At 40.5% G+C, this 18,134-nt stretch overlaps 1 protein-coding gene across 2 annotated transcripts in view; it reads left to right on the plus strand.

Annotated features, from left to right (window-relative positions):
• The window catches only part of MYO7B (myosin VIIB), an 83,771-nt gene that overhangs the window by 1,396 nt on the left and 64,241 nt on the right, over nt 1-18,134 (plus strand). The window contains exons 2-11 of one of the 2 annotated variants that reach the window (XM_069975476.1): nt 1,055-1,104; nt 8,444-8,551; nt 8,735-8,887; nt 10,258-10,442; nt 11,423-11,544; nt 11,739-11,881; nt 12,640-12,753; nt 15,065-15,218; nt 15,578-15,654; nt 17,742-17,861. In XM_069975476.1, the coding sequence (XP_069831577.1) occupies nt 1,087-1,104; nt 8,444-8,551; nt 8,735-8,887; nt 10,258-10,442; nt 11,423-11,544; nt 11,739-11,881; nt 12,640-12,753; nt 15,065-15,218; nt 15,578-15,654; nt 17,742-17,861 (1,194 nt within the window). In that variant the 5' untranslated portion in view covers nt 1,055-1,086. Of the gene's footprint in view, nt 1-1,054; nt 1,105-8,443; nt 8,552-8,734; nt 8,888-10,257; nt 10,443-11,422; nt 11,545-11,738; nt 11,882-12,639; nt 12,754-15,064; nt 15,219-15,577; nt 15,655-17,741; nt 17,862-18,134 lie in introns of those variants that run through there. The other variant, XM_069975477.1, reaches the window with a different exon arrangement.

Raw genomic sequence — 18,134 nt, forward strand, 5'->3', positions numbered from 1 at the left:
TTTACTTTTAATGGATCATACTTACTGTGATCTGAAAAATCTAAAATCTTTCAAAACACACAAAAAAATTAGAGTTGGCTGCAATGGGAATGCATACCTGCAGGGTGATCGGAGGCATAGATGTGCTGCTATTTTTCTACTTTTATCTCTCAAAGGCATAGTCTGAACGGATTCCATAGCTATAACGCTAAAGATCTTAGTTCTTCTATTCTCTCTATAGATGGTGCAGTAGCACTGACTGCAGCATCTATAGGGTACCTGCTGGGATCTGAGCGCAGCTTAGCTACTGTGCCCGTGTCACCCATGGGTGTAACTGTACGTCCATTTGCGGCAAAAATGGACATGCAGTTATGCCCTATGTGAGAACAGGTTAACAAGAACAGTTAGGACACATGGGCCCAAGACATATTGAGGAATATTTAATAAACCTTTCTAGTACCAGTTGAATAAAAAAAAAAAATGTTTTCTTGCCGGAGTACTCCTTTTATATTTAATTGCCAAAATGGAAACGGAAAGATCTTGTAATTATTGTATAAATAAAAAAAATAAAAAAACATTGCCAAAAACTTAAACAAAAAAAAAATTATGGTAATTTATGACGACACATTTAGTTTATTTTGTGCCAGAAAGATATGAACTAAAACTTGGGGCATTTTTTTTATGCACGTGAGAACACATCCACTTTTCATTATACCCCAATTCTTGCCTCTCCATGCATTAAAACAATGTAGGTCCATAAACTTTTCTACCCTGCTTCTCCCACTGTCAGATCTTCCGTTTCTGACCACCCATCCTTCCAGCTTCCCATGACACTTTGCTGCACAGAATGGGAGCGCAGCTGGGACTGGAGAAGCTGAGAGTGGGAACAACAGGAGAGGTACTATGTATCCATCCCCTCAGTGTTCTGATGCACAGGAAGCCAGTAAACTAAGTTATATATTTGCCTGGAAAACCCTCAGAAAATAGTGTCAATGTAATTTTTTTAATTTTTTTATTTAGTTTTTTTTTCACTATTGAGACACTTTTGTTCATAAGTACATTTCATCATTTACAGGCAACAGTAGAAGCACAAACCCCTGATAAGCAATGGTTATTCTTAGAAAGGTAAGCATCATAGTAGTTTCAATGTCTGTTTCACATAGCCTCTGTTTTTTATTCATCATTAAATCTTATAAGATGTAAAGAACTATATTCAAGCATGAGCACACGGGCCTGTGGACAGAATGTAGAGGAGCGACAAGAAAAAGCAATGAACATTTTAGCATATGTAAAATAATTTGCCAGTTCCATTTTTCCAATGCACTTACAGACAATAGAAAATTATATCTATCTATTATAAGATGATTATCAACTTGTGGCTTCCAGCTACAGAAGACCTACGGCACCCACGGTAACTACCTTAAAGGGGAGACAAAGATGCTCAGACCTGTGAGGAATTGGGTTAGGCTATGTTCCCACATTTTTTCTTGTCTGTTTATAATTTCTAAAATGATGTCCAACATTTTGAGTCTAAAAAGACGTCCATTATTTTGAGGATTGGCCGCCCGTGCAATGACGGCTGTTGGTACATTACTGTAGTTTTGGATGACTAATTGGCCTTTGGGTGTGTCTGTAATTGAAAAGTCCTTTGAATTTAATAGTAAAAACGGAGAAAGGACGGTGAAAAAATAAAAACTGTGTGTAAACAACTAAAAAATAACATTCGCTGTAAAAGACATCCAAAACTAATTAACATGATCATTATTTCGATGCCTGTGCAGACAACGCCCGTCATTTCATTGTGAGCAGTGGACGTCCATCATTCCAGTGGCTTCAATGCATTGCAATCAGTTAAATTGCGTCAATAACGGACGTCTTTTAAATAGAAAAAGCGGGTGCATTTTCCCCTTTTTTTTACGTTGTGTGAACATAGCCTTATACTGCATGTAACTTGGTGTGTGTTGCAATGTGGGAGGAAATGTACAAGCAATAAACAGAAACTACAGATTGAGGCTATGTTCACACAACTTATAAACAATGGCCGTTGGATTGCATGCCAAACAACAGCCAACATATGCAGTGAAAATTGCATTGAAAATCAATGCACAATGGCCAAAAATAATTGGCATGCTCGTTATTTTGACCTCCGTATCAAACAGCTGTCTTTGTTCAATACAAAGACAGTTGTTTGCATTGACTTCAATGCAACTCATTTCACTATGAAAACAGCAGCCGTTCTTGTCATTAAATGTACATCGTGTGAACATAGCCTAAATATATAATATAGATAATAAAGGGAGTCCATGTGTCAACAATATACATTGCTGCAAAAAATGTTGTCCATTAGTGTATATTTGTTGCACTATATTCTTTTTCATGTGGACTCCACTTAGAAATTCAAATGAAAAAAAAATTGAGGTCACATTTATAACAATAGAATACAATGCATGCTTAATTTTGTATAAAACACTGTTATGTATTTGCATTTTTTTAAGTTTATTCTTGTACATCCAGGATGGGTTATGTGGGGTCTGTCTGGATCTAAGCCATTTCCAGTACTTTGTAGAATTTGTCTAAGGTGCCTCCATGTAAACAAGTGTTTTAGTGCGGTAAAGTAAGGTTACATTAGCTAATCCATTTAATTACATTGGAGACTTGTGGGGTAATCCAGTAGATAAGAAGGAGTTTAGATGCAATAAACAAAGTATCATGAAGAAGCTTTTTATTTCCTGTAGACGTTCAGAGTTTCCCCCCTTGTTTGACATCATTGATAAAGATCACTCCTTTCTATCTTAGATAATCTGTATGGTAATTCTTGAAATCAAAGTATATAAATGATAATTCTGATCAAGATCTATCAGTAACAATAGGATAAGAACCAGGGGGAACTGAGTGTATTTCAGTTTATTGCTTACATTCAGAGGCTGAAAACCCTGTCCTGACCTAGACCTGCTGACAGCTGCAGGGCTTGTAACAATGTATTATGGTACACAAGAAATATTGCTGAATGTATTAGATGTTGCTTATTAGTAGACCGAGTAGCTGTAACTGATCTAGTTCTTTCTGTATCCAATCTGTCATATTGTTATATTTTAGCCATTGTGGCATCAGAATTCACTACAAATCAATTCTCATATCAACCTTCCAATGGCCTCTATCCAAAAGGCCAGTGGGACCTCATATCAACAGGCCAGTATGCCACATTTTTGGTAGACAATTGTGTGTGGTAGATACCTGTCCTTCCTATTTAGTATGTTTGCATTCCTCCATTTTCCCTGTCAGTGCTTACAGTTCTAGTAATGCTCCTATAGAATAACCATTAGTAATGTGTGCTAGTCTCACAATGTAGTGGAATAGGTAAAAATCTAGAATGTAGGTTAAAAGATTGTCTGTAATGATGTAAATGTAGCTTAACCAGTGTATAATAAAAATATATGTACCTTTTATGGTCTCTATACACTTTATACTTCTGTCAGGCTAGGCCTTCAATATAAATTGTATGGGGATCACTTCGCTCAAATGTTGCGATGGTCATTTCTTTGTGAAATTGCGCTATGAAGGTGCCTCTGTGCTCCAACAGCTTACCAGTTTTTTTTTGTTAGCCCATGAAGGTATCACAGCCAGTCATGCTCTTTTTTGTAGCATCCACCCCCTCCACCTTATCCATGTGCATATACAAAATGGGTTGTGTAACCAGATAACACCGTGTTCTTTACAACAAAGAGCTATTTATGACCAAAGCCATTATATAGCAGCCTGTGACTTTGTAATTTATCATGTGACCATTGAATTGCAAACATTCCTAGTAGAAACTATCCAATGCATACATAACTAAAGTACCTCCACACAGGCTAAGTTTACATCATGTTTAGGCATTATGTTTGGTGAATGTTGGCAAATCTAACATGTCAGCACTGTCCTTTAGGCATTTGGTTAGTATATGTGGGTATAAAACTGTATCTGCCAAATAACTGGCCAAGCTAAAATGAATTACGCTTGAGGTTAGGGCAAGGTTAGGGTGTCGTTCTGTAATGTACCGTAATTCAGTATGTAAACATTGTAAAGTTCTATGACAGGGACTGGCCTCTACTGATAATTTGTTCTTGATAATAGATGACATTTTGGCTTGTACCTTGGCCTGAGCTCTCTACTTCCAAACTACTAAGGCTGCATTCACACGTTTTGTGTCCTCACGGAATACGGACGTGGAATGCCTGTAACGGTCTCCCCCCCCCCCCCGCCCGGGCAGCATCTGTGATAAGATGCTGGGAGCGGGGTAACCGTACAGATATGCGCCTCGCTGTAATAAAGCAGCAATACGGGTCTGTCACTACAGCGCGGCGCATATCTGTACCGCTCACCGCTCCCAGCATCTTATCACAGATGCTGCCCTGGCGGAGGGGGGGGGGAGCCCATTACAGGCATTCCATGTCCGTGTTTTGTGCGAAACACAGAACTTGTGAATGCAGCCTTACAAATGCACCTCTATTAAACTACCTTCATGAAAGTATATCAGTTTGCAATCGACTTGCTTTTCATATAAAGTTGTGTTTCCCCATTTTACTCTGGAGTCACGTGACTGCTGTCCTAATTCCTTCCCTTCTTCCGCTGATCTCATGTATACTGCACCCAGCATGTTTTTAGGCATTATACATATACATCGCAAGGAGGGAATAAATGGGCCAGTGCTTCATAGTAAGCATGCTGTGCCAGTCTTGGCACACACATGGCCAGTACAGTTTTAGTACAAAATTTAGCACAAGTTTGTGAGCAGAACCGGACTGGCATATCCGATGTGCTGCCCCATCCCATCACACCTCCTTCCCCCTAGCATACACAAAATCTTTAAGAAGAATTCTATCTTAATAAGAAATTCTTCTTATCAAAAAATAATCCATCATACAACTATGTTGACAAGATTTATAAGACTATGGCTTTCAGCATGTATACCAGCATGTGTAACTAGAAATGGCTGGGCCCCAAAGCAAAATTTTGACTGTGTCCCCTCCCGACTGACCACTAAGCCATGAAGTGTAGTCATAACTCCAGTGCTTTCAATTAAAGGGACATCCCGGGAGGCCAACTCATGCTGCAAATGATGACAGCTCAGGGGCCCAGGGTATTGCAGGAGCAGGCCACGGGGCCCCTGATGCGGCGGGCCCCATAGCAGCCTCTATGGCTGCTACATTGGTAGTTACGCCCCTGATAAAAACACTGCTATGTTAAGGAGTTAGTCCAATCCTCGGTAATAGAAAGTTAAATATTAGACTGACAGCTGTGTCTGCTTTGTCAGTAAATATAACATAACCACCATAACATACTGATCAGAGTACCAGGGGCATGGTTTATCCTGTTGATATCTATACACTATGCAGCCCAAGGTATGGCCACCAATAGAACAGTTTTAGGGTCCCTTTAGGCTGCGTATTTATCGCTGCGAGTTTCTCGCACATAAATCCACAGTGAACTGATTGCTATAAAATCAAGGTATGTGTATTCTCACTGCGTGTTTGGTGCGATTTTGATGCGTGTTTGGTGCGATTTTTACATGTGAGTTTTGCTTTTTACATGATTTTCATAGGAGAGTTTAACACCACAAAAACGCAGCTACTTTCGTGCGAGTTTCATGCGAGTATTGTGTGATAAATACGCAGCGATACGGTATGTGTGAAGGAACCCTTAACCACAATATGGCACACAATATAGTTCTGTATTGTATGGTATATACTTGATTGATATGCAACCACATGTGTTCATGAGGGCTTCAACTAAAGTCAGTATAGTGATAAAGAAAAATAAATAATATTATTGGATATGAATATAAAGTACAACATGCATATTACAGCACTATTCAATGTAATGTTTGCAATGTTTAGTGAAGAAGTAATCTTTCATGCCTGAATTGTTATCAATCTATTTAAAGGGATATTCCCGTCTGGAGTAATTATGCCCTTTCCACAGTATCCACAGGATAGGACATAGCTAAGAGGTGGTGTGGATTTTGAAATCCCTGCTGAATGGAACATGCAGGCATGCATGCCACAGCTCCAATCTCCATGGAGGCATAAAAAGTTCCTATCAATAAATAAGAGAAACAGATTGCTGAACTCAGGGAGACCAGCCAAACGACAACACTGCCGGCTGCTAGTGAAAGCGCTCAATGCAGTGAAGTCCTAGGTGCATTGCCCCCTGGGAAACATGAATATGCAAAAGAGGAGCCCGTGGAGCCTCATTGAAGAGTCTTGAAACACAGGACTAGCCAGATATCCCTCCGGGAAGGACCCAGCCAAGGGGCAGCTCCTGTTAGGAAACCACCAAAACCACCATATTAACCCATAGCTGCACCAGGACGTTATTGAACGTCCTTGTGCCGCTATGGGAGTTCAGAGGGGGGTCGCGCGGCGACCACCCTCTGAACTGCCGCGATCCCGGGTGCCGCGTGTAGCCCGGGCTCGCGGCTATTAGCGGGCACGGTCCGATCGCCGTGCCCGCTAATTAAGTACTTAGAAGCAGCTGTCAAAGTTGACAGCTGCTTCTAAATACTTGCTTTTATTCATACCTGGTGGTCTAGTGGGGGGATCGCCCCCCTGCGGAGCGATTGCGGGGGGGCGGTCCCTGCATCCATCCCGGGCCGGGGTCTGCTCCGGAATGGCGCTGATCCCGGCTCGGCATTCTATTGCTTTTGGCTGCAGCAGCCAAAAGTAATAGAACACCGATCTCATGGATTCATGCAGTATAACTATACTGCATGGATCTCTATGAGAGATCAGAGTACATATACTAGAAGTCCCCCAGGGGGGCTTCTAGTATATGTGTAAAGTAAAAGAAAAATGTATTTTTAATAACACAAAACCCCCTCCCCTAATAAAAGTCTGAATCACCCCCCTTTCCCCATTTTATAAATAAAAATAAATTAATTAATTAATAAACAAACATGTTTGCTATCGCCGCGTACGTAATCGCCCAAACTATTAATTAATCACATTCCTGATCTCACACGGTAAACGGCGTCAGCGCAAAAAAAATCCCAAAGTGCAAAATTGCGCAATTTCTGTCGCATCAAATCCAGAATAATTGTAATAAAAAGCGATCAAAAAGTCATATATGCGCAATCAAGGTACCGATAGAAAGATCACATCATGGCGCAAAAAATGACACCTCACACAGACCCATAGACCAAAGGATAAAAGCGCTATAAGCCTGGGAATGGAGCCATTTTAAGTGACGTATATTTGTTAACAACGGTTTGAATTTTTTACAGGCCATCAGATACAATATAAGTTATACATGTTACATATCGTTTTAATCGTAACAACTTGAGGAACATGCATAACAAGTCAGTTTTACCCCAGGGTGAATGGCGTAAAAACACATTTCCCCCAAATAAAAGAAATGCGTTTTTTTTTTCAATTTCACCACACTTTGAATTTTTTTCTGGTTTCCCGGCACATTTTAGGCAAAAATTACATCTGCCATAGCAAAGTACAATTAGTTGCGCAAAAAATAAGGGCTCACTTGGGTCTCTAGGTGGAAAAATGCAGGCGCTATGGCCTTATATACACGAGGAGGGAAAAACGAAAACGCAAAAATGAAAACTGGCTGTGTCCCCTAAGGGTTAAGTGGCCCTATAAGTCAATATACTGACAAGGGATAAACCAAGGCTAGGTTACCATCCACATACAGCTGTTTCGGGGTGTTGCCCCTCATCAGTGTGGAGCAGGATTTTGGCTAGGTGGGAGCAATGCCTAGTAGAGCCATAAGAGAAACAGATCGCTGAACTCAGGGAGACCAGCCAAACGACAACACTGCAGGCTGCTAGTGAAAGCGCTCAATGCAGTGAAGTCCCAGGTGCATTGCCCCCTGGGAAACATGAATATGCAAAAGAGGAGCCCGTGGAGCCTCATTGAAGAGTCTCAAAACACAGGACTAGCCAGATATCCCTCCGGGAATATCAATATCAATAAATGTCATAGGAAAGTATGTTACACTGTATAGGGTATATATTAGTAAACACATCTTTTGCAGGTAAAGTTGTTCTCTGTACTTGTAGCCAAAACTTAGAGAATGTCCAAAACACAGACAAAGTGCAGATTTTTCCAGTACAGTGCTATGTTCACACACCATTAAAATGACGTTTTTTTAATTTATTTAGCAGCAAATAATGGCCGTTTCTATACAAACAATGGCTGTTGTTATAAAATAGCCATTATTTGTTGTGTTGGGAAAGAGACCTTACTCTTACACATTGACCAAATGTTTAGAATGCACAGCCAGGAGAAGACATAAACCTTTTGACGAGTGTGGTCTGTAATCTACAAAGCAAATGATTATTTTATAAAATTAATACTTTGGACCAGCCCTAAATATTATTGTGTATCTCTCATTACTTACTAGAAGTATTAAATATAGGTAATGTGCTTCACTATCTTGCTTACCGGCAGTATCATGCATGATATGATTATAGGGGGAACATGTCTGGCTGGAAAAAACATCCGACAGTCGAGTTCCCATTGGGGCAATGGTTAAAGATACACATAATGGACAGACCTTGCTTGAGGATGACGATGGCAAGGTAAGTGCACCTTATATACATCCCTGGAAAATTAATTTACCAGAATTTACTAGATAAGTGGTCAAAACAATGGAAACTGCAGTTCAATGTTTCCAAAATTAAAATAATGCACTGGGGGGAGGGCCCCAGAAAGCAATAAGGCTTTACATGATATATTACTGATTTTCTTCTTTGCTATTATAGGAACATTGGATATCTGCTCGAAACATGACCAGCATACATTCTATGCACCCGAGCTCAGCACAGGGAGTAGAAGATATGATCAGACTGGGAGACCTTAATGAAGCTGGAATTGTCCACAATTTACATATTCGCTACAAAGAACATAGCATTTATGTATGACATTGACACTGTCATTTTTATTTTTAAAATTTGCTTTCATTCCTAGGGATTGAGACACCTATAGGTAATCCCCCATGCAGACATGTAACATATGCATCACTTGATGGAGGTCAACTGGAGGAATATACATAGCAGTAAAAATGTCAATAATGTATAGCAAGTATTAATTAACATTGATGCAAAATGCTACATTGCAAAGGCAATCAGTAGGAAAAATATTATACTATTAAATCCGCATTATGAAGAAGTATAATAAGCATGTAGAAAAACAGCACAGTAGGAATATTATGTAAACTGGATGTTCACTTAGTAACGCTGCTGCCAAGTTATAGCCTGCAAATAGATAAAGTATTTGAAAAAACTTGGATGCACTTTTATGACTACAAGAGATGGTGTGCTGTGCACATTACTGTGACTTCCAGACATATTTCACCCCAGAGCTTTTTTAGGGGACTCTAGGTGCTGCATTACCTGTGTGCTTCATGATTTGCACAGCATGGAGCTATGCAGGGGCCTTGACATACTGATACATCTTTAGATAAGTATATCTTATTTACTCAGTGTATGCACGGACCTTGGCACTTTCATGTATATCTTATTGTATCTCATCTCATTGCACTTAGAGCTCTTTGAGGTTTTATCTGTTTATAATAAATCAAGCTGTAGAAAGGATGCCATGGCATTTGGCCGTAGATAGCTCTATTGCTGAATTACTGGTACCACTTGATATGTCACATATTGTAGTGACAATGTATGATGACTTCCTGATGAACCCCCAGCTTATTTGTTTGGGGGAAAGGCGTTGAGGTTAGGGGGACATATCCATGTTCCTCTATATGTACAGTTGTTCTTTTTGTTTTTAATATTACTTGGTGGTAGGTTGAGCCTTCCTTTATGCGCTGGTTTTCCCTTGGTGAGTGTATCTAGGTAGTGAGTGGACATCCTAGTGGATCTTTGAGTGAGTACTCATCTTATATAGGTTGCTGGATAGGTTCCAGAGCGGGAGCGCCTTTTTTAAGGCAACCACCCCGCCTAGGCCTAGGGTTGTAGGATAGGAGTTAATAGCTAACTGCCCCTACACGCTCTTTATCCCCTGCCTTATCTGCAAGTCAGCCCTGCAATTTGCATTACCTCCCTAGGGCCAAGAGTGTTGTGGTCACACTGTGGTGTTTCTTTAAGTCTTTTTGAGGAGAACAAGGTTTTATTTGTAAATTAATAAACATGAAATTTTACTTATTCCTTTACATACTGATTCATATTGGATAAGTAAGAAACAGTTATTTCTCTCTGATCCTGACTCTAGGAATACTCTGTCAAATGCTGCAGATGAGGGATTATGATATGATTGCATATGTTTGTTACAGACATACACTGGAGCCATTTTAGTTGCTGTGAATCCTTATGAAGAGCTGCCTCTTTACCACAATGAACAGATCCAGCAGTACAGAAATAGACGCATTGGGGAACTTCCTCCACATATTTTTGCTCTTGCAGATGCCTGTTACTTCAGCATGCAGAGGAACAAAACAGACCAGTGCTGTGTTATTAGGTAATGTACTGTCAGTAACAATGTAATTCTAGTACATTTATATACGTTTATAAGGGTTAATGTTACAGGAGTACTCCAGCTAATTGTTGTTTTTTTTCCAAATCAGCTGGTGCCAGACATTTATAATTTACTTCTATTAAAAAATCTCCAGCCTTCCAGTACTGATCAGCTGGTGTATGTCCTGGAAGTGGTGTATTCTTTCTTAATGTGAATCCATGTCTCGGAAGTGAGAGTTGGGGAGTAGATGACTTTAGCTGTCTTCTGATGCCTGTTCAACCACTTTTAAAGCGACACTGTCACCCCCTTTTAGCATTCTGACTTCTCTACACAGGTGTAATGGGTGAATTTAGCAGTTTTCATACCTTATTTTATATCATACATCATGGTGCTTGTTCAAGTAAAAGGTTATCTTTTATCAATTGCAGATTGCGCTAAGTGGGCAGGGCTTCACGGGCGAAGCACCACTTTGCCCCGCCCACAGCGTCACCATCGTCTCTGCCCCTCCGTGACGTCATCGACACATAGTCCCCACCCCCTCGACGCCCATTGGTATGGGCCAACCTAGAGGGGGTGGGGCCTAGACCTTTAGGCCAGCCTGTTCCAATGGTCGGCGAGGGGGCAGGGCCTATGTCCCTATGATGTCTTGGAGGGCAGGGGCCAACGGTGGAGCTGTGGACGGGGCAAAGTGACGCTGTTGCCATGAAGCCCCGCCCACTTAGCACAATCTGCAGTTGATAAAAGATCATTTTTTACTTGAACAAGCAGCATGACGTATGATATAAAATAAGGTGCGAAAACTGCTAAATTTACTCATTACACCTGTGTAGAGATGTCAGAATGCAAAAAGGGGGGGACAGTGTCACATTAAGTGATTTACAAGTATGTTAGGAATCACATAGACTGGGAAATTGTTAATCAAATGGAGGGAAGTTGTTTGTAAAGACAGTGACCATTTTAATATCGAAAACATTTACTTACAGTGGAGAGTCTGGAGCTGGGAAGACAGAGAGTACTAAATTAATGTTACAGTTCCTGGCATCTTCAAGTGGCCAACATTCCTGGATAGAGCAGCAAATTCTAGAAGCCAATCCTATCATGGAAGGTAAGCAAACAACAGGCTGCATTCATCTAATAGTAATTTAACTTCCGTCTTTAGATAAGCTAAAAAAACAACAATCTTGATTTCCTTTATTCACCATGGTATGAGAAGAATAATAATAGTTTTGCACATGCAAAGATTATCAGTATCTATATCATAATGATTCATTGATCTCTTTTTTTGGAACATTTTTTCAGCCTTTGGAAACGCTAAGACCATCCGAAATGACAATTCTAGCCGCTTTGGAAAATACATAGAAATCCATTTCTCTAAAGAGAATATCATAGAGGGAGCTCGTATTGAACAATTTCTTTTGGAGAAGTCTCGAGTTTGCAGGCAGGTTGGTTAGCCGAAAAAAAAAAATATTACTCCCAGAATTCCAAAACTAAATAACTACATGCCAGTGACAGTGACTTAGTTACATCATGATTTCCAACACACATTTAGAATAAATGCATTTACTTTTTATTTATACTGTGAGCCATATTTTTCTTGTGAAGTGCTGCAATACTCTATTTAGTTTTAGCTCTAGGAATTTCAATTGACAATTACACCCAGCTGAAAAGGAGCAGAAGTAGCTGCAAAAAAAAAACAACAACAACAATTTGTAATTCTTGGGCCAACTAGAGATGAGGGAACCTGAGTGTGTGGCTTGTCAGTTTTTGACATGTCAGTTTTCTATGGCGCCGCTAGGGATCCCGGCCGGAGTGTGTACTATCTGTATACACTCCGGCCGGGATTCCCTCAGCCTGCAGCACTACATATGCACCGAAGAAATCACGGCTGTTGTAACAACGGCCATGATTTCTACGGAACTTGAGTGTGAAAATAGCCCTAGGCTGTATCTATGTCTTCCAGGCAGCCATAGGGCTGCATCCAACTTCTCCAGACAAACTTGACATGCTCGAAAAATCACCACTACCAATAGCTTTGCCATCTTTAAACTAGAGTTAATAGCACTGTTGTAAAGTTTGATGCTACTGGATGGCATGGATCTAAAAGGACCACTTGGACCTTCTTTATTCTAGCAATTAGTGGTTGATCCCACTCATGACATATCAGGAGATTGTTATCATATTATCTGTGGTTATTCCATAGGCCAACGGGGAAAGAAACTATCACATATTTTACTGCATGCTCCTTGGGATGAGTTCAGAAGAAAAGAAGCAACTGAACCTTGGAAAATCTTCAGATTACAAGTACCTTACCATGGTAACATTCATTTATATTCAGTAGGCTTTGGGCCTCTTGAATTGCTATAAACAAGTATATTATCATCTTGCCAGTGAGCTTAGAACAGTAAAGTAAATGTGTCATGAAAACAGAAGGCCCATATATAACAATTTATAATATTAACTTATTGTACTTAAATAAAAGAAAGACTGTGTCAGTGAAAACAAGGCCACAGTGTTTTATTAAGGCTTACTGTAGTTTAATTCATAAACACTCATAAATATGCATTAAATAATAAATATTTATTAAAATGAACCAATTTAAAGTCCATAACATATTAAGTTCACAGAAATTACTGTGTGACAACATCCCTCTAATAAACCACCCTGACGTCTCATTGTATCCTTAGGGAGGCCGGACGGGGCGCTGCTTTGCTGTGAGGTATTGACTGAGCCATAGTACTGGAGCGCGAGCATATATACTCACTCCTTACCATTTAGATTTAACAACCAATCAGAAGATAGATAGCTTCTCAACAACTCCATAATCTGCCCAGATACCAAGTATAAATTCATCCCGCGGCTAATGAGGACCAGGTTTACCAGCATAACCACCTAAAACAAAGCAGGGAAGAGGGGGAAGAGATAACAGCACCACAATCCAACCATACTATTATTATTATGGCCTCTATTTTCATGTGCCCCTCCATAGAAAGGATGGTAGGGGCTTTCCATAATAACAGATTTGTATAATAATGGACATTGTTCTAAAATAACTGCCATTATTTGATATTTAGGGTGCCTTCACACACACTGGATCCGCAATCCGCTGCGGATTCGGGGTTCCCAGCTTCTGCTGGTCCCTCTCAGCCAATCAGTGTGCTGCCCTGCCGCAGCCACTGATTGGCTGAGCGGGATGTCCTGCTGAGAACCCCCGAAGCAAGCCGGAGCGGGGAGGAGGTGATGTTTGCCCCGGCCACCAGGGGGTTAACTTACATACTCGCAGTAAGATGTCAGTCCCGCTGCGAGTATGTATTCTAGGGATGCACTGACACTGGATCTGCAGCAGTTTTCACTGCGAATCTGCAGCATAAAATTGGCTGTAGATCCGGTATGTGAAGGCACCCTAAATGACAGCTGTCTCATAAAAACGGCCGTCATTTTGAAGATGTGTGAACATAGCCTCACAGTGAAAGATGACACCAGTAGATAGAAAAGACAATAAATAAAGCTCACAGCTCAACCTCTTTCTCCCTGTTGACTGACCTCTGCAAAGGTCACAGAGCATGCTCAGACACATTTCCTATTCATGCCAAAAAGAAAGCTGCTGTCTATTGTTGCTTAATTCCACTGGGATTGCTGTTAAGCATATCACTAAAGGCTTTAAAAAACAGCTTATGCAAGATAGCTGCCCTTATAATAATGTACAAAAATGAAATAAAATTAGAAAATAGAAATTGATTAGAACATGTTTCAGTATCTGGTTTTAACTGCTACATTTGTTTGTCTCATGACACTTTATGGTTAGCTTATTTATTAGCTGTATCCATCACATGGCCTATTTTTCAGGACTTCCTAGGGTGGCATCCAACTTCTGCAGCCAAAGGGAATCTAACCTTAAAGGGAACCTGTCACCCCCCGTGCCGGGGTGACAGGCTCCCGACCCCCGTTAGAGCCCCCTATACTCACCTAATCCCGCCGGGTCCCGCTTCTGGAGGTGGTCGGGTGATGAAGATCTCAGCCGCTGCAGCCCGGCGCGCGCGCTGAGAGATGAGTCCAACACCCATAGAGAATGACAGGAGAGTCCAGCGCTCCGTCATTCTCTATGAGCGTTGACGTATAGGGGGCTCTAACGGGGGGTCGGGAGCCTGTCACCCCGGCACGGGGGGTCACAGGTTCCCTTTAAGCGTTTGGGTTCGGGTAACATTGCCAAACCTGAACATTTTGACAGAAACTTTCAACACTGTTAATCAGTGCTATTTATTTGTAGGTGTTATATGTCGTTTAGGCATGTAAAAAATTTGCAAATGTAAAAAATTGCTGGGGTAAGGCATGTGGTTGCACATTCCACTGCTCAGCTGGCTGCCCAATCCAACTGATAGCAGAATTCAAGCTTCATAGGCATATAATGGAACCTAACACCTCCTGTTATGAATCGGAAGGCAGCTAGGAAGTAAAGCGTGCGGTCACATGCTTCCCCTGGTTGCAGCGGGACTCATGACTGAGACATGTTGAAATCTTAACTTTTTACACATCTCAGCAACATATCAGAAGTTAATAGAAATGACAGTACCACTTTAGGATATGGCTTCTAATAACATACAGTAATACAGTCTTCTTTTTTTTTTCAGGGTAACTGCACAGCTTGTGAGGGACGCAACGATTCCAGAGACTATACATTAGTCCGATCTGCCATGAAGATTCTGTTATTTTCTGAACAAGATCTAGCAGACATTAATAGACTACTGGCAGCTATGCTTCACCTGGGCAATATTGACTTCCAAAGTATGTATAAGTATTGTGAATGAAAACACTTTACTGAACCTCTATTCCGATATTTCTGATACTTAGGCTGTTCTCAAATAGGCCTAGGTAAGGCATTTACACCGCTAAAAGCTCTCAGCAGCACTATATGTATCTATGGGCCCATTCACCTGATGGATACCAAAGGTATGTCTTATTAAGATCCATTGGGCTAGTATAAATCAGTATACTTAGTTTTTTGGGTGTAAAATAGCTTAGTAAACTTGCAACATAGTTACAATTATAATGTCTCACCTTCCTGAAGAACAACAATGTATAATATTTTTTTTTCTACAGCAAATTAACACTTTTTTATTATTTAATATATGTTTCATTTATAGGTGCAATGTTTGGAAATATTGATGGTTGTGATGTTCCTGAGTCCATCCATTTGTCCACTGTGTCCACTTTACTTGAGGTAACCAGAAAAGCATTTTTTTCAGGAGTATACACAATTATTAAACTGGTTTATAAATGGATGGTGTATGTGGTGCATATAAGCCCCTTTGTACTGATATTTTTTTTAATGTTGATTTGTACCCTCTATGCCTAATGAGTAGCTTTCTAACAGTCTTCATTGGGGCCGTGAGCAGGGAACAGGCAGGAGGACACAAGGGGAGCCTGGAGAGGTAAGTATAACTTTATTATTTTCTACAATCTTTTATCATCCGCCGACAGCGCGCATCCTATTACACAATACAATGTTTGGGAGGCATAATCGGCTCCAAAGCTGATCATTGTCTTTATTACACGGGGCTATATCTGCCCGATTCTGCCTGATTGGGCAGATAATAGGACCCTTACAAATTTCCTGCTATTTAACTGCAATTCAGTGAAAGATAAGATAAAGAAATCAGTTTCACAGACTTTTTTCCCTCAGTGTTAAAGCCATATTAAGGCTCTTTTACATAGGCTGGTTATTGCTAACAAGCATGTCTAGGAACAGCCAATATTCAATCTATGTAAAAGACGAGTCATAAATAAAAATCATCGTTATGTCTAAACAGGAGATGTATGACCGATAGCAATACACTTAAACAGCCACACCAATAGTACAACGATTGTTCATGTGGGGATCGGATGGGTGATTAATCGCACCTTATAAAGGGACTGCAAGTAAGCACTGAATTAGCTGATTATTGCACAGTCTGTAAAAGGACCCTTAGACAGCCCAAGCCATGCTGCAAACAAGCATCAATCCCCTAGCATGCATACACACCCAGCATACATGCAGTAACACAATGAAAATGCATTGTGAATGCATCCTTTAATTGCATTACTTAATAATTTCATTGCAGCGCTGCATCACTTAATCATTTAATTGGCATCCAGCCATCCTTTATTGCGCTAACGCAATGAAACTCCGTGTGTACATACCCTCAGTCAAGTTTTTTTTACTGAGTCTATTACTCATTAATCGTGCAGCCATTACTAGATTGTTTGTGTGGCCCTAGCGTTAGTTGATCGCTGGCCGCACATCTCCTCTTACACAGGGAGATGTGTGTCCAACAGCAGATTCTTCTACAGAAGTCAGCTGTTAAGGAAACATTTGATGTCGTCGGCCGATCACTGGCTCTATCACATGGTGCAATATTTGCTTGGTGCAAGTGATGTGCACAATAATAGATCAATGAAGGTAAGTTGCACTCACGGAAGTTTTATTGCATTAATGCAATGGAGGAATTAAATAATGCATTCACATTGCATTTTCATTGTGTTACTGCATGTGTGAACTCACCCTTGGAGATATCAGCAGAGATGGAGGAACACAGCAGTTCAGATAGTAGACTGAGAGAAAGAGACAGTGGAGGACAGCTCACAAAGGCTACACATTGGGAGGAGAGCAAAGACAAGGCAGTCTGCTGTAGAGAATCATATAGGCTATGTAAAGAGAAAAGATTTATGGAAAAAAATATTTTTAACACTAAAATAAAGCAAAGCAAGACAAAGCAAGAATAATAAAACAAAAAGGTTTTCAAATGGGTTTCATAGGCCGTTAAGACTACTTAAATGTTGTGACTGTTCGATGTGCTTACTGTTAATTTTAAGGCTGGGTTCACACTACATATATTTCAATCAGTATTGTGGTCCTCATATTGCAACCAAAACCAGGAGTGGATTAAAAACAGAGAAAGGATCTGTTCACACAATGTTGAAATTGAGTGGATGGCCGCCATATAAGAGTAAATAACTGCCATTATTTCAATATAACAGCCGTTGTTTTAAAATAACAGCAAATATTTGCCATTTAATTGCGGTCATCCACTCAATTTCAACATTGTGTGAACAGAGCCTTTCTGTGTTTTCAATCCACTCCTGGTTTTGGTTGCAATATGAGGACCATAATACTGACTGAAATATACGTAGTGTGAACCCAGCCTTAATGTATATGGCATATCCAGCTTTAACCTTATGATGTTTCCAGATCTTGATCCTTATGATGTTTTGATGTTTCCAGATACATACAGTATGATGTAAGCAAATATGTTTTTTCCCCCCAACTAGGTGAACTTAATGGAGCTAAGAAGTTGCCTTACCAGACACACCATAATAATTCGTGGAGACAGTGTTTCCAAACCTTTGAGTTGCTCACAGGCTTCTGATGGCAGAGATGCTTTCACTAAGGTACTGTAATGATATAACAAGGATTACAATAAGCCTGCTTCCTTACTTATCTTTAGATTTATTTTGAGGATGTGCACAATTAACCCCTTCCCCCAATTTGATGTCCAGGCGGGACACCATGAAACACAAGTGCAGAACACATTATGACGTCCCAGGACGTCATAATGATGAACGGCAACAGCGCCGCTGCCGGCGCTTTCCGTTCAGAATGCTAGGCTGTTACTTACAGCCTAGCAACTATAAAAGACGGCCGGGGATCATTGAGAGCTGGGG

This window comes from Dendropsophus ebraccatus, chromosome 6 (genome assembly GCF_027789765.1).
Source record: "Dendropsophus ebraccatus isolate aDenEbr1 chromosome 6, aDenEbr1.pat, whole genome shotgun sequence".
Classification (NCBI taxonomy): domain Eukaryota; kingdom Metazoa; phylum Chordata; class Amphibia; order Anura; family Hylidae; genus Dendropsophus; species Dendropsophus ebraccatus.